General features: G+C 45.7%; 1 protein-coding gene across 1 annotated transcript in view; it reads right to left on the reverse strand.

Annotated features, from left to right (window-relative positions):
• The window catches only part of PWP2 (PWP2 small subunit processome component), a 360,035-nt gene that overhangs the window by 158,126 nt on the left and 184,312 nt on the right, over positions 1-17,597 (reverse strand). The window contains exons 8-10 of the mRNA XM_033941702.1: positions 7,126-7,269; positions 4,342-4,412; positions 3,494-3,630 (exon numbers count right to left, since the gene is read on the reverse strand). Coding sequence (XP_033797593.1) covers positions 3,494-3,630; positions 4,342-4,412; positions 7,126-7,269 — 352 coding nt within the window. The remainder of the gene's footprint in view (positions 1-3,493; positions 3,631-4,341; positions 4,413-7,125; positions 7,270-17,597) is intronic.

Raw genomic sequence — 17,597 nt, forward strand, 5'->3', positions numbered from 1 at the left:
CTAGAAGAGCGCAGGGAAAGGGGTGACATGATAGAGACATTTAAGTACGTCACAGGTCGTGTCGAGGTGGAAAATGACATATTCTTTCCCAAGGGACCCTCGGTCACAAGGGGGCACCCGCTCAAACTCAGAGGAGGGAAATTTGGTGGTGACACCAGGAAGTATTTCTTCACAGAAAGGGTGGTGGATCAGTGGAACAAACTTCCGGAGCAGGTGATCCCTGCGAGGGTCGAGTTAAGGAGCTGGGTCATTAGCACTCAGACTTAATGGGGTGGGTCAGTAGAGTGGGCAGACTTGGTGGGCTGTAGCCCTTTTCTGCCGTCATCTTTCTATGTTTCTATGTTTCCTAAAGGGGGAAAGGGAGACAGAGACAGAATGGTGGAGGTTATGCTCTGTTTTAAACAGTCAAAAAAGGCTGAGAAGCCTTAGGTGCAGCAGAAGGTTGGGATTTCTGTTGCTTCTGAGTTTGCTGTTTTTTCAGAGGAGGGCGAGTATAAGGAGCTGGCTTCGGAGCAAAACGCCTTTGATAGATATCAGTCAGGCGTGCAGGCTTGACCGGAGTCGGCTTCGGTTTAGGTCTGACAATTGAAGCAAATGACTTTTCATGGTCAGATAAATTTTTAGTGGCTGCCTCAATGGACTCGTGAAAGAGGTCATTGCCTTGACAAAGGATGTTAGCCAGGCGGTCTTGAAGATTAGGGTCCATGTCAATGGTACGAAGCCAGGCAAGACGACGCATAGCCAAAGAGCAAGCAACCACTCGGGCAGATAACTCAAAGGCATCATAAGATGATTGCTGGAGATGGAGATGCAACTGAGAAAAAGAAGCAATGAATTATTGAAATTCAAAATGCATATGATTATCCATGTAAGTCATAAATTTCAGCAGTTGAGAAAGAAGAAATTCAAAATAAGTAATGAAATAAAAATTATAATTGAGGACTCTAGAGGACATCATTCTGGTAGATGCAACGTCCAAGTTTGTCCATAGTTTTCTGCTCCCTGCCAGGGGGGACTGTAGCATAGACCTTGGAAGGATGGGATCTTTTCAAGGAAGATTCAACTAGAAGGGATTGATGAGATAACTGTGAGTTGTCAAATCCCTTATGATGCACCGTTTTATACCTCGAGTCCAATTTTACAGGTACTGTTGGTATAGAAAATGGAGTCTCCAGGCATCGAGTAAAAGTCTGGTCCAAAAGCTTGTGAAGTGGAAGTTTGAGACTTTCTGCCGGAGGCTGAGGGAGACGCATGACTTCAAGATATTCTTTAGAATATTTGGAGCCAGTATCCAAGTTAACATCCAAGTCTACAGCTATCTGTCGCAAGAAAGATGAAAAAGACAACTGGTCTGGTAATGCCCTGTCTCGAGAAGGACTTGAGGACGTCGAGAGGCAGCATGTGTCGAAGAAGAAGCTTCGGCATGGAAAAAAGTCCCATAGGAACCAGGTGACTTGGTCGAGGCAATCGAAGCTGGGATATCCTCGAGGTCCGGCATCGGAGATCTGGAATGAGGAATTGGTGGTCTGGTCGAGATCGGAGTAGAACGAGGTTTCGAGGAAGATGGAATATCCTGCAAGGAACGATGTCGTGAAGAATGCCTCGATGAAGGTCTCGAACAATGGTGAGAACTGTGTCTAGAACCAGATCTCGATGATCGAGGAGATTTTACCTCGGAGACAGAAGCAGCCGATGCCAATGTATGAATAGGACTAGAGGCTGTAGATCGAAGCTCCAGAGGCTTGGAGGAGGAACCTCGATGTACTCGCAAAGACTCTGCTCCTTGCTGAGAATGTGAGGAATCCTGTCGATGCACTCGCAAAGAATCTACTCCTTGCCTTTCGTGCTTAGGTGGCAGACCAGACACTCGCAAAGACTCTGCTCCCTGCAAAGAGTGCGACTCCAACCAGGGCATCGGAGGCAGATCGATGTCACAGGGGGTTGCTGGATGCCCAGGCAAGATAATAGGAAGCAGTTTAGGACCCATAATGGTAAGGTACTGAAGAAACTGCTTCTCTAAAATGGTCTGGAAAGAAGCCGGCAAGGTGGGATCTGTGTCTGAAACCGGTCCACCTGCCTTGGCCGGAGGTTCCTTCGAGGTAGTGTGAGTGTGCTTCGACTTAGGAGTCTTAGCCACTTTAATCATCACCGACAGAAGCGACTGCTGAGCTATCTGACCTGAGGAAACAGGGGAAGATACAGCAGGTGATGTTGAAGCAAGAGCCACTGCAAACGAGGAAGGCTTGATGAGGCTCGAGGTAGAAGCCGAAGGCGCGGAAGGAGGCTCGATGGAAGTCGAAGCCGGAGACGTCTTTGAACTCGAGGGATCAGTCGAAGACTCCATCTCAAAGAGTTTGTCTATTAGAATGCAACGACGCTTAAAAGCACAAGGCTGAAGTGTTTGGCAAGGCAGGCACGACGTGGGATGATGTTTAGGCCCCAGACTCTTGAGGCAGCGTCTATGAGGGTCCGTGAGAGAGATCGCGCGCCGACACTTGCTACACTTCTTAAAGCCTATAGCAGGCCGGGACATAGGCCTAAAAACAGCCGCTGCAAGGTCGAAGCTTGTGGGCTGCGGCCGAGCGGCCCATCCCGGAGAACGGACAGAAGAGGAAAATTTTTTTTTTTTTTTTAACTAGATTAAAACAAATAAAATAAAACAGCGATTCATGAAGAAAGAACACCAACCGCGGTTGAGAGAAGGCAAAAGTGAACTAAGTTTAACGCAGAGAGTCATAGACGGACTTCGCGGCTCCGTGGAAAACTAAGAACTGAGAAGACACGCCCTGTGCACTGGGCGGGAAGGCACTCGTGCATGCGCAGTGCAGGCGACTCGAAACTTCTAGTTTTTTCAAGCAAGTCTGCTTGTGAGACTTCCGTATCGGGGCTCCGTCGGATGATGTCACCCATATGTGAGAATACCTGCTTGCTTGTCCTGGGATAATTAGTAATTCAACCTATCCCAGTTTTTCCAATTTCTTAAAATAAGCTGCATGGCAACCCCTGTCATTACAAATAGAAGTTTGTTATTTTTTGTAGATATTTGACTTTTAGCTCTTATAAGAGTACCAAATAAAATAGTATCATAAGATAAAGCCACAGGATTCTCCAACATTTCTATTACCATTTCTGAGTTTTAATTTGGTTTTTTTCATGCATATTTTTATTTTCGGATTTCTTCTTTAAATTGTTATATGCTTTTCATCCTGATTATAAATAGTTGTTAATCTGTCCCTAAAACAAGCAGTGATCACTGAAACATATCAGGCTATTGAATATGTGATAAGCAGGACTTCTCTGCATTTTACCACTATGAATAATAGTCAGTATTTAAATAGAGTGATTTTAATAGACTAATGTGCATCTGCTGCTTATTGTTACTGTACATTACAGCTTCAGCTGCTTGTCGCTTCTCTAGATTAAATTTTGTATTTAAAGAAAAGGGCATTAATACAAATATTTTAGAATGAATGAGCCATGCATTAAGGCTCACCTTCCCATCATCTCCTCCAGTCACCAAGTGCTGTCCATCCGGGGAATATGCTAGTGACATCATATTATTAAAATGACCCTGCTGTTTCAACACATAGGACTCACTCTGCCATTCCCACACCAGCAGCAGGCCCGGACCTGAAAGAGTAGACAAATGCACAGTAACCGACATATTTTGTCATTTAAAAGCAACCTGACTCAAAGCACTTCTCCATAGATTGTACAACCTAAGTGACTGCCCATCACACCTTATGACACAAATTCAAATGTAAAATTTATTGATTTAATTTTCTATACCGTTCACCCTAGGGAGCTCAAAATGGTTTACATGAATTTATTCAGGTACTCAAGCAATTTTTCCAGTCTGTCCCAGCGGGCTCACAATTTATCCAATGAACCTGGGGCAACAGGGGGATTAAGTGACTTGCCCACGGTTACAAGGAGCAGCGTGGGTTTGAACCCACATCCTCAGGGTGCTGAGGCTGTAGCTCTAACCATTGATACACACAGCACAAACTTGGGGGTTTCACAACTCACAAAAGCACAAACGCGGGGGTTTCACAATTCATAGCATCTGAGTGGTGGTTCTGCCACATAGGTTCACTACACAAATTCTGTGGTGGCCTCACCAAGCAGACTAACAGCATATGATCATGCATGGCCTCACCATGCAAACTCACAATAACAAATTCACTAGAAGCCCCTGCACAAAGGCTCATTACATAGACTCACTGTTAGGTCAGTAAACACAAGTTTAGATACTGTTTTGACACACAGATTCATGTCAGATAGGCACTGTGACTACCCTGGCACACAGCTCTCCTTTTTTATAATACTTTTAATGCACACCTGAGCATCCAAAGGCAATCCAGTCCCCAGTACTGTTAATGGCAATTGAAGCAATGTACTGGTCTGAAATACTGTTCAGGAGAGAGAGAGAGAGAAATAGAAAAATGTTAAAAAAAATGTCATTCTCCATTGTACATGTCCAATCCAACCCCTTCACAATACTGCCTATTAGTGCTGCCCGATTCAGGAAAAAAAATTTTGATTCAATTTGATTCAGCCTATTGAATTGGTTTTTCGATTCGATTTTCTTGCCCAATTGGCCTCTTCACCCCCTTTGCCTTCTCCTAACCACACTGGCGCTGTGGTGTAAACAAAATAAACAAACAAAAAAGATTTTTCCTCTCTCTGTTAAATCCTAGCTCACGTTTGCGGTCTAACACCAGCTCTGGCAGGATACACGTTTCAAATCTGACATATTGTAATCACAAAATGGAAAATAAAATTAGTTTTTCTACCTTTTGTTGTCTGGTCATTATTCAAATCTTGTCGGTCCCAGGCTCTGGTTGTCTTCTGATAACTTGCTCACCAGGGTCTCCTTCTTTCTTCTTTCTCCGTGCTAAACATCCATCTGACATCTCTGTCCTCCTCTTCCGTTTCTCTTCCCTCCCCCGGAGGTCTGGCATCTTTCTTTTTTTTTGTCTCTTTTTGTCTCCATCCACAGATTCACCTTTTCTTAACTACCCTTTCATCCAGCATCTCTCCCTCCTTCCCACCACCCCAGGGTCCACCATCTCTCCCTTTCTTTCCCAACTACCCTCCTATCCAGTATCTCTATCCCCCCTCCACACCATCCCTTGTGTCCAACTTCTCTCCCTTTCTGTTCCTTCCCTCCTTAAATCCCATTGTCCATCATCTCTCTCCCTCTCCTTTATTTTTAGACCCATTATTTCTTGCCCTCAAAGTCCGGCATATGCACGTCTCTTTAAACCCCCCCTTCCCTCCCTCCTTGTACTTCTACACCAGGGCCCCCCTCCCCTGAAGGTATGTCCCCCCCTGAAGGCCTGCACCCCACCCCTGAAGGCCTGTCCCCCCCTTTGAAGGCCTGTCCACTCTGAAGGCCTATGCCAATATCCCTGGCCTGTCCCCCCCTTGAAGGCCTGTCCCCCCCCTTGAAGGCCTGCACCCCCCCTTGAAGGTCTGCACCCCCCCCTTGAATGTCTGTTCCCCCCCCTTGAATGTCTGTTCCCCCCTTAAAGGCCTGTCCCCCCCTTAAAGGCCTGCACCCCAAGGCCTGTCCCCCTGAAGGTCTGATACATCCCCCCCCCCCCCGGAAGGCTTCCATGTTCCCCCTGGCCTCCCCACACCATTTACCTTATAGATGCAACCTGTAAAGAAGATCGCGGTTATAGCGGCTTTGCAAAGTGCTTTGAGCTGTTTCCTCTGCTGCGGTCCCACCCCTCCTCTGACGTCAGAGGCAGGATCGTGGCGGAGGAAACAGCTCAAAGCACTTTGCAAAGCCGCTATAACTGTGATCTTCTTTGCAGGTTGCATCTATAAGGTAAACAGAGCCGGGAGGCCAGGGGGGAAGTGGGAGGCCAGGGTGGGAAACTGGACGCAAGGCGGGGACATCAGCACTTACAGACTGACCCTCCCTCCTCGCCCTCTAAAGCAGGTGCGGCAGTGGCCGGCCAGCAAGAGCAGAGCTGCTGCTCCTGCTTTAGGGGGCAAGGGTCTGAATCGGGAAGCCGATTTTTTGTTGTTGTTGTTGTTGTAAATCGATTCGAATCGATTAATCCGAAGTGAATAGGTGAACCGATTTGAATCGTGAATCGGGCAGCACTACTACCTATTTTCCACTCTTACTTGCTCCAAACAGTAGCAGCAGGCCCTTTCTCTCATTCTCATACCCTAAAGAATGCATCCAATGTTCCCTTCTCTGCAAAGTCTGCATTGCAGCCCTTCCCTTCTTTCCCTCCAATATTTGATGGAACTGTATGGATACCCATAATTAAGGGAACAGAACATGTAATACACACATCATGTGTTTAATGTACAATGATGCACATGTCTAGCACACTGGTCTCAAACTCACGGCCCGGATATGTTTATCATAATCACAAAAGTAAAATAAAACAGTTTTTGATCATATGTCTCTTTAGCTATAAATGACAATTTTATTATTAAGACTTAGCCAAAAGGAAAGATTTATAAACTATAAAGAGTTTTACCTCATGCAAAATTGTCATTTCTTTAATAAGACATTAACTATTTTTTCTGAGGCCCTCCAAGTACCTACAAATCCAAAATGTGGCTCTGCAAAGGGTTTGAGTTTGAGACCACTGGTCTAGCAGCACCATAAAAATAATTAGTAGTAGTAGAAGATTTATACAAGCATAAAAAAGGGTATGGCAGAGGTAACACTCCTGAGGGAGTTTTACACATGGTGACGAGGGTATGGTACAGATAAAATATCCCATAGACCAGTGTCTCGCAAACTTTACTGCTGGCTGCACACTAAATCTAGTGCCCCGGCCGGAAGGCATCCGGAAGTGCGTGGACGTTGCCTGGCCATGATCCGCTTCAGTGGAGGGATCCAGGAGGTGCAGGGAGAGGAGGAGAGACACAGGCTAGAAGGAGAGTCATCTGCACCGGCTGACTTCCTACAGGACGTGCCTCTCGCCAGCATGTCCTGTAGGCAGTCAGCCGGTGTGGATGACTCTCCTCCTCGCCAGTGTGTCATGGCTCACCTAAAATCTCAGGGGGCACACTGGCGTGCCGCGGCACACAGTTTGTGATACACTGCCATAGACTTTCACAAGGGAGAAAGAAGTATAAATATTAAACCTGAGGGAGTGGATGAGGTTGAAGTCTGGCAGCTCATGCAGGTGAAAGATTCCAGAAGCAAATCCAGTAACCAGAAGGTGAATTTTCTTGTGGTAGGCAGCTGCTGTCACATTATTAAAATCTCCCTCTTTGTTAAAGAAATACCTATATAAGACAGATTTCATGGTTAGAAAGGAATAAATATTCAGGCAAAATGTGAAAAAAGATAAAATAAAAAGAAGTCAGTCCCAGTCCCCTCTCTGTTCTAAGTATTTATATACTGTGGCTCACAAGTCTGAGCTGAAGTCCTGTCATCTTAATAAGCATATGTTGCCAGAAAAACCCACAGTATCTCAGTGCCCAATCCACTGCATTCAGGGCCATTTGATTACATTTATTTCATGCTCTATCCGAATTTTCAAAAATGCTCAAGGTAGGTTACAATAAAAATACTGAGCCATGTAGGAAAAATTAGCAATAACACACAGAGTTTGAAAATGGGCCAAATCAGACTAGGAGTTACAAAGTAATAAGTACTCCCCCATACACACACACACAAAAAAATGGCCCAGTGCATTTCTATGGGAAAGATTTCCAGCTTCTGTAGCATGCAAACTCTCACAATGCTTCTCCATGTTCTACTCTCAAAACTGCCCCATCACTTCCAAAAAATGTTCCAACTACCCAAAAATTTACCCCTACAGTTGTCCTGTCTCCAACCTTCTCCACCCCACAAGTATGATGTCAACTGTCCCACCACCCTCCAAAATTATCCCGTGCAACTCCCAACCACCCTTAAAGTGCACCCCCACTGAGGGGCTTGGATCAGCCAGAAGTCTAGATAGGGATGCATTTGCAGACCCCTCTTGAGCCAGTGAGCTGCTACCAAAACCATCACTTAAGTGACAGGTGAAGAGCTAGGTAGAGACCGCAGTTGCCTTTTTAGACTTGAGAAGGGTGGCAATGACCACGACTGAATATCCTGTGAGCTCTAACGCTTTGCATTCAATAGCCATACCATAAGAGCAAAACGATCCGGATCTTCCATGCATACCGGACCCTGAGAAAGCATGTCTAGATACTCCTGCAACCTTACCCCATGGCCTATGCAAAAATGCAGAACTGCGTGCCACAGCCTTCAAGGTCAATCTGGAGCCATCAGAATGATTCTTCCTTGATGAGCCAAAATTCAAATTTATTTTATTTATTTAAAAGATTTCTCAACCGCCTATTCCTAGGCGGCTTTACAAATAGCAACATACATAAAATAAAAAACATAACAGAAAAACAAAATTTATACAAATAACAAACATTTCAATTCTTTCAATAAAATTAATTAATTTACAGCGCTCAATTATATGTCAGTCCAAAAACCAGAATAAGATAGAATATCATTCATCAGAATGCTTCTACAAAAAGTGTAGTCTTAAGCATTTTCTTGAACTTCTAAATATCAGGAAGAGCTCTTTGCAGTCTAGTTAATTTGTTCCACAGAGTTACTCCTATGATGGAAATAGCAGAAGATCTTGTGTTCTCATAGTGCACTTTTGAGAAGTCCATCAACAACAATCGTATCGTGCCCTCAGACCGCAGAGTTCTAAGCGGCCAGTAGATTGCCATAGCCTGTGATAAATACCAGGAAATTCCTTGGTAAATGACTTGAAAATAATGCTTGAGAGCACAGGTAAGCCAATAGAGTTTCTTTAACTAAGGTGACATGTGTTCCAACTTTCTTATACCACAAATTAACCTTGCAGCAGCGTTCTGAATCATCTGCAAGGCTTTACACTGTACTGTTGTAATCCCTAAATAACGGGCATTACAATAATCCAGTTTTGATATGACTATCGTCTGTATCACTATACGAAAATCATATATTGACATCATTGGACTATCATGGGCTAGGGAGGAAGACATACAACAGAAGGTCTTGTGGCCTGGATGGACTAGAGCGTCTAGACTTTCACTTTTGGGCTTGATTCTTTGACTGAAGAAACAGTTTGCCCTCTTGTTTTTTGCCATCGTCCTGAAGTGGTAGTGAGTACAACTCAAGTGCTGTACAGTGATCTGACAAGCTCTGAGACAGCATCCACTTGACAGATCCAAGGTCTGTCTGCTTGAACATTGTCCACTTCCGCAACATGCACCGCTGAAAATGCCTGAAGATGATGCTCCACCCAGAGGAAGAGTAGGCGGGCTTCCAGTCCTAGAGATGCACTCTTTGTGCCTCCCATGTGAATGCCATAGGCCACCACTGTGGCACTGTCAGAGAAGACTCGGACTGCTTACCCTTCTAAAGTCTTCTGCAACTGCAGCTGAGCCAAATGAATGGTCTGCAGTTCCAGCCAGTTGATCAACTAGTTTCTCTGCAAGGGCATCCAAAGCCCTTGAATCAGTTGGCGGTTGCAATGGGCTCTCCAGCCCTGGAGATGGCATCTATCGTTACAATCACCCAGGAAGCCACTACTCGGACTGGAGGAAGGTCACGAGTGGTGTTCCGCAGGGGTTGGTGCTTGGACCGCTGCTATTCAATGTATTTATAAATGACCTAGAAACGGGGATGAAGAGCGAAGTAATAAAATTCACAGATGACACCAAGCTATTTAATGGGGCTAAGACTAAAGAGGACTGCAAAGATTTACAAAGGGACCTGAACAAACTAAGGGAGTGGGCGACGAGATGGCAGATGAAGTTCAATGTAGAGAAATGTAAAGAAACCTGAGGTACAGCTACACGATGGGAGGGCTGTTATTGAGTGAGAGTATCCAAGAAAGGGACTTGGGGGTAATAGTGGATATGACAATGAAGCCGTCGGCACAATGCGCAGCAGCTGCTAAGAAAGCGAATAGAATGCTAGGAATAATCAAGAAGGGTTTTACAAGCAGAACGAAAGAAGTTATCCTGCTGTTGTATCGGGCGATGGTGCGCCCGCATCTGGAGTACTGTGTCCAATATTGGTCGCCGTACCTAAAGACGGATATGGCGATACTCGAGAGGGTTCAGAAGAGAGCGATACATTTTATAAAAGGTATGGAAAACCTTTCATACGCTGAAAGATTAGGGAGATTGGGGCTTTTTTCGCTGGAGAAGCAGAGACTTAGAGGGGATATGATAGAGACTTACAAGATCACGAAGGGCATAGAGAAAGTGGAGAGGGACAGATTCTTCAAAAACTTTAGACAGCTACATGAACGAGAGGGCATTCGGAAAAATTAAAAGGGGACAGATTCAGAACCAATGCTAGGAAGTTCTTCTTCACCCAATGGGTGGTGGACACCTGGAACGCGCTTCCAGAGGGAGTGATAGGACAGGGTACGGTATTGGAGTTCAAGAAGGGATTGGACAATTTTCTGAAGGAAAAGGGGATAGAAGGGTATAGATAAGAGGGCTACTATACAGGCCTTGGACCTGCTGGGCATGATGGACCTCAGGTCTGACCCAGCAGAGGCACAGCTTATGTTCACAGAAGCAGGCTCCTGGAAAAAGACTGAGGAAGAAGTCACCACTTCATGCTGGCTCAAGTTTCCAGCATTCAAGACAGACCTGTCTTTAATGCGTCCATTTGTGGAGACCAGCGTGAGAGCAATGCGTGTTGGAGAGGACATACGTGGGCTCTCGGCCAAGGCACTACATCTATTGTGGCAGCCGTGGATCCCAGGAATTGAAGACAGTCCCATGTCGATGGAGCGGGCAAGGAATCGGAAAGCACAACTTCTGTCTTCATGGCTCAGGAAGACAGACTTGGCTGGCAGGCATGTCAAACAAGGCTCCCAGGTACTCCAGGGATTGAGTCGGCGTCAAATTGCTCTTTCGGTAATTTATAATCCAACCCAGATCCTCCAGTACTCAGATCACCTGATCCACTTTGTGCTGCCCCTCAGAGAATGAGGGACTTGGATCAGCCAGAAGTCTAGATAGGGATGCATTTGCAGACCCCTCTTGAGCCAGTGAGCTGCTACCAAAACCATCACTTAAGTGACAGGCGAAGAGCTGTCGCCAGGCCAAACGACACAGCTGAAAATTGAGAATGATTTTCCAAAACATGAAACCTGAGAAACCTCCTGTGATCTGGGAAATAGGAATATGCAAATAGACCTCTGTCAGATCTAGAGTGGCTAGGAATTCTCTTGGGGCTACCGCCACTATGACAGATTAAACTGTCAAGTGTCTCTGAGGCATCTGTGCAGAATTCTGAGCGCTGCATTCACATGAGGAAGGTCCAGGATGGTTCTCCAATCGTCAGAGCCTTGCTTTGGCACAATAAAGAATATGGAGTATCTTCCTGAACCTGAGTAATCTTCTCACAGTGGCCAGAACCCTGACTACCTTCTCCAGGGCCCGACTGGAGAGTCCACAAACCAATCCATCAGAGGCCAGGCAAATTCCAGCTTGTAGCCCATCCGAATAATGTCCCACTGGTTAGATGAAATGAGAACCTAGGCAGGCAGGAATGCTGAGAATCTGTCCCCTATCTGTAGAGTAATATCCCCCTGGCCTGGTGTCATTGCGCAGACAGCGCAGAATGGGAAGTGGAGGCTGGGATTGCCTGTAGCCGGTATACCATTGCCAGAAGCCCTGGGAAAATTTCTGTGATGTGGAACTCGCATACAGGCGGGATCGCTGGGAGCCACAAAAATTAAAGCAATCAGAGCCTCTAGAGGTCCTGGATCTGCTATCAGGCAGGGGCTTAGGGTGACGGTCCACCACAGAATTCATGAGGTTGTCTAGGCCCTTGCCAAACAATAACTTAAAGGAAATCTAGACAAAATACCCTTGGAAGTGGAATCATAAGCCCATTGTCTGATCCAGAGCATCCTGCAGGCAGAAATGGAATTTGCCAACACTTTTATCAAAACTCGCATAAGGTCATACAATGCGTCAGCAACATAATCTGACCCAGCCAAAAGAAGTTGGGGAGGAAAAATCACAACCTCACTCTCTAGTGTGAGCAGCCGAGAGACAGGTGTGTGTGACAAAGGGCATTGTCGAAGCAGCCTTTATGCCTAAAGCAACTGCATCAAAGAGTCTTCGGAGGACCACATCCAAACGGCAGACCTGCATATCGATGAGCACCATGCCACCTTTACTAGGTAGAGAGGTGTGCTTAATCACCTATATAACCAAAGAATTCACCTTAGGCTGACCCAGAAACTGCTGACACTCCTGTGCCAGAGGATACAAGCGAGACATGGCTCTTACTATCTTAAAAGCACCTTCCGGAGAGTCATACTGCTCCGAGATTAGAATGCTCATATCAAGGTGCCAGGGAAGGATAACAAACCATAAAGCCAGGAGGAAGAAGTGGACAGAGCAGGTTGAGTGAGTAAATTCAGCTCTGGCAAACACTCCAAAATAAGATCTGGTAAAGCCGCAAACAAACACAAAACAGTGGGATTGTCCCCAGGTTACAAAACCCCAGAGGGATCCGCAGATCTGGCACACAGTCCCTAGACCCCTGTTCCGGGAAGCGCTGTACCTGGAAATAAGGGGTCAGTAAGCTGGTCATCATCATAAGGGTCTCCTAGATCAGGATCAGGCTTTGAACAACAGCGGACTGAGATGAGAAGCAACGCCTCAGAGATGCATCGAAGGTGGAGCAGGAATGCAGGGGAAGAACACCGGCTTTGAAACTCATTCCACAAATGTTTCATAAATTCTGGGAAAGCCTTCAGCTCCTGAGGTGTAGTCACCCTTTGCTGACTTAAACTTTGGATTTCTTGGGCTGTGGAGGGTCCGCAGTCAAGCGCACGAACTAGCAGCCATGCCAAACCCCAAAAATAAAGAAAGCCATCCCACTGGGCTAGCTGAGCATTTAGTCACGTGCTTAATCGTGAGAGAGGCTAAGCTTAGTGCTCCGCCTCTCCTGGCTGCGCCACGTGGCACACATGGTTTAAGGAAACTCTCAAGGCACTAAATTTGCACAATCCTGGCACAAATTCACATTAGGAGAGCCCAAGGACTCAATCCCAACAAGTTCTGAGTCAAAAACTGCAGTTTTGGAGAAGAAGAGAGCTTTAAAAAAAAAAAAAAGCTAAAAATCCAAGTTGGCTGCTGCTAAGAAATTCACTCCAAAATCACGATATTTTTCACATTAAATGTAATGTAATGTAATGTAATTTATTTCTTATATACCGCTACATCCGTTAGGTTCTAAGCGGTTTGAAGAAAATATACATTAAGATTATAAATGAGAAGTAAGAAGGTACTTAAAAAATTCCCTTACTGTCCCGAAGGCTCACAATCTAACTAAAGTACCTGGAAATTAATAAAGAAGAGAAAATAAAGATGGTTGAAAAAAGAAAAATTCTATGTGAACTTATAGGATGGAAATTAAACTGACAGTGAAGAACTGTATGAAAAATACATATGGAATGCAGTTAGAGAGGGTAGGTTACAATCTATTTATGGTATTTGTTTAATTGGAAGATGTTAAGGTGGGTAATTTGGGGGAAGGTTATCTGAAGGTAGGTGAATCTTCTGGAGGTAATAGAGGAGGGGTTAAGATATTTGGATGAATTTTTTGAAAAGCAGGGTTTTTATTTCTTTTCTGAATGTTTTGAGGTTGTCTGATATTGTCATAAGATTCGAGATGGAATGGTTGATTTTTGCTGCTTGTGTTGCCAGAAGGTTGTCAAACATTTTCTTGCGTTGTGTGCCTTTGAGTGGGGGGAAGGCAAAAGGGTTCGAGGTTCTTCTGTGTCTTGAGGTGGAGATTTGGTTTAAGCGGTTATTTAGATAGGAGGGGGAAGAGCCGTGTAATGCTTTGAATATCAGGCAGTAGAATTTGAATTGGATTCGTGCTTGTATGGGTAGCCAGTGAGAGTCTAAGAAGGCAGTTGTTATGTGATCATATTTTTTGAGTGAGTAGATCAATCTGAGGGTGGTGTTTTGTATGGTCTGGAGTTGTTTTATCATAGTGGCTGGACAAGGAAGATATAGGGAGTTGCAATAATCCAGCAGACCTAAGACTAGGGATTGGACGATTAGTCTAAATTGTGCTTGGTCAAAGAATTTTCTGATTTTGCGGAGATTTCTCATGGTTAAAAAAGCTTTCTGGGTTGTTTTGTTGATCTGGGGCTGCATTGTGCAACATCTGTCTATCGTAACTCCTAGGAGTTTTAGTTCGGGTTGTATTGGGTATTTGGTATTTTTGATTTTCAGTTCAGTGATGGTAGGAGTTTGGGCTTTTTCGAGCAAAAGGAATTTTGTTTTTTCAGAATTTAGTTTTAGTTTGTGATCCATCATCCATTTTTCTACTGTGTCTAAGGTTGTTTCTAGCTTTGTTGTGGTGGTGGTCTCTGATGGGTCGAATGGGAGGATTATGGTGATGTCATCAGCATAGCTGAAAGATGTGACATCTAGGGTATCTAAAGTGGCTCCTAGGGAGGAGATAAAGAGGTTGAAGAGCGTAGGTGAGAGAGGTGATCCTTGTGGAACTCCGCAGGGATTTGTCCATGGTTCTGATTTGATATCATTGTATTTTACCCTGTAGGTTCTAGATTTGAGGAACCCCTGAAACCATTTGTAGACCTTGCCTGAGATTCCTATGGCGTCGAGAATTTGTAGTAATATGGTGTGGTCAACTAGGTCAAAGTGCAAAAATGGTGATTTTAGGATTTTTCAGGTGGGGCAACCCAGGGGGGACATGCAGAAACCTTCAAAACTTCGATTTTCAAACTTCCCCTGATTCACCTCACAGGCTGTGACAGCCATTATTCACTGTGATCTGTGCTGGGAATGTGCTGCACCCTGCCTCAGCTCTCTAACAGTAGTTGAAATCAGAGAATCACTGCCTCATGCTGGGAATGCCTCTTCAACACTGATCTTCGGGATGCTAGTCAGACCCTATGCCTTACTGCATCTTACAGACATGCTCAGGGACGGGCGGAGGTGAGAAGACTCAGTGGCACCCTATGAGACACCACCAAGTAGAGAATGACATGGTGAGGCGCAGGTAACCCGCAGGACCGGGGGTGGGGGGGGTGGGGGGAAATCAACTGGTTGGCACGGGTATGGGGACAAGGCCATTCGAAGCCCCCTGGAGCAGTGAATGGCCTTGTCCCTGCAATAAAAGATCACCTGCGAATAGCCTCCTTTCCCACCCCTCCCAGTCAGCAGCCCCCCTCAAGATCATGGGTGTAGCAGCCCCCTCCATCCCTATCATGGGCCCAACAGCCCCCACCCTTCTTCTCGATCATGGGTGTCAACCCCCCCCCCCCCAAAACCCAAAACAAACAAACCTGTGATGCTCCTGGGTCAGCCCCTATGGTCTTTCTGGGGCAGGCCTATGAGCCTCTTAGAAGCTTCTTGCACACAGGGCTGCTCCAACCGGAACCTTCTTGCTACCAAGTAACTCCTTCCGATGTAACTTCTGGCCGGATGTTGTATTGAAAGGAGGGACTCGGTGCCAAGAAGATTCTGATTGGAGCAGCCCTACGTGCAGGAAACTTCTAAGAGACTGGTAGGTCTGCCCTGGGAGGCATGGCCGACCCAGAAGCTTTGCAGGTTTGTTTTTTTTGCTGCCCACAATCGAGAAGGAGGATGCAAGGGTGGGGGGCTGTTGGACCTGCGATATGGAGGGGGGCTGCTGAACTTGCGAGGGGAGAGGGGACTGCTGCTGCACCCGCGAAGGGGGGAGGGAGTTGCTTGGGCTGCTGGACCAGCTGGAGTTGAAGGGAAAGAAGATAGTTGTCGGATATGGTCTGGGAGTTTGAGGGAAGGGAAACATGCTGAGCCCATGTGGAGGGTAGACTGGAGCTAGAGGGAAGGGAGATGTGCCGGACCCACACCTGGGTGTTGAAGGGAGGGGATAGAGGTGTTGGACCGATGAGAAGGGGGTTAGACAGAAGGAAGAGAAGTGCTGGACCTGCAGGGTGGCAGAGTGAAGGAAAGGGAGAGAAAAGCTGAACCAAGAGGATGAAGGAAGAGTGAGTGAAATATTGAACATAGCGGAGGAAGGGAGGAAAGAGAGAATGTGAGAGACATATTGGTGTAAGGGAGTAAGAGAGGGGGGAAGCTGGACAAAGGGAGATATACAAAAAGAGAGGATTTGGTGGGCATGGGAACAGGGACAAAATGAGAATGCTGCATCTGTGTGGGAGCGGTATATGGACACAGAGGGGTAATGCTAGACATGAGAGGGTATATGGACACAGACAGAAGATGGCTAGACATGTAGGAGGATAAGAATGCAGAAAGAAGATGCCGGACAGGGGAGGCATAGGGATATAGAGGAGAGATACTTGTACACAGGGGGAGGGGATCATAGAATGGTGAGATGATGAAGGCAGGGAGATGGACACAGGGGAAATACTAGAAAAGGACACATAGGAACCATAGAGAAGGGAGATGCTGAACATGGGGGGACTTTCTTTTTCCCAAGATGGCGGCAGGTTAGGCAGCGAGTTGTTGTGCCTTCTGCTTTTTTTGTTTTTATTATTTTATTTTCTGTTATTTTTGAATCTTTATATTTTATTTTTCACATTCTAGGTTATTTTTTTTCTTATTCTTTTCATTCTTTCTGATTTATCAACCTTATTTATCATTTTATGTTCCCAACTGAAACATCCGTTCTTAGCCGATCTCTCTCACCTCTGTTAGGCTGCTCCTCCTTCATTTCGAGCCATCCCCTTTGTGCTGGGGCGAGATCTGTTTCTGGCCTCCTTTCTCCCTCAGGCCATCGCCTGTTTGCCTGGTTGATGCGCTGCAGCCCTGTTTGGTGGGCGAGATTGGGGCGGTGGCAGGGAGTCTCCGCTCATTTGTGCTGTTTGCCTTGACATCGGGACGTGTCCTGCTCGTCGGGTGGGGTCTGCTTCGGCGGAGCAGGTGAACCTGATGTCAGGAGATTGCTGTTGGTGCTGTGGTGCATTATGGAGGATTCTGCCTTGATGGGAGTGGATGGCTATGCAGCCCTAGGACTTTTCCTCTGTCGGTTCAAGTCCTTCTGCTGATGGAGGTCAATGGTGGATTGACATTGAGGGTTCATTTATGGCCTGCCTTCTCTCTATGGCCAGATTGCTGTGCTGAAATGTGTTGTTGTCAAGTGCCCTACACTAAACTGAGTCGAATTGATTTTGTTTCATTTTAATTTTTATATTCTTTAATTTTTATTACCTTCTGCTTTCCTTCTCATTCCATTTTTCTTTCTTCTTTTATAGTAATTGTCTACTGTTTTCTTTTTCTATTATATGCACTTTTTATGCTTCTAAGCATAGATTGAGATCCTGTCTAGGACAGATATGAAATATCTATGTGCCTTGGTATGGTTTATCTTGTCTTTAATGCTAACAATTTTTTTTTCTTTCGTTATTGTGATTTTAATATTTCTATACCGTATTTTCACGCATATAACGTGCACGTTATACACGATTTTACAAACCGAGTATAACCATGCGCGTTATATTCGTGAGCGTGTTATCCCCCCTTTTTTTTTTTACATAGTTCCCCCCCCCGACGTCCGATTCACCCCGCAGGACCGCTCGCACCCCCACCCC

Source organism: Geotrypetes seraphini, chromosome 4, assembly GCF_902459505.1.
Source record: "Geotrypetes seraphini chromosome 4, aGeoSer1.1, whole genome shotgun sequence".
Classification (NCBI taxonomy): domain Eukaryota; kingdom Metazoa; phylum Chordata; class Amphibia; order Gymnophiona; family Dermophiidae; genus Geotrypetes; species Geotrypetes seraphini.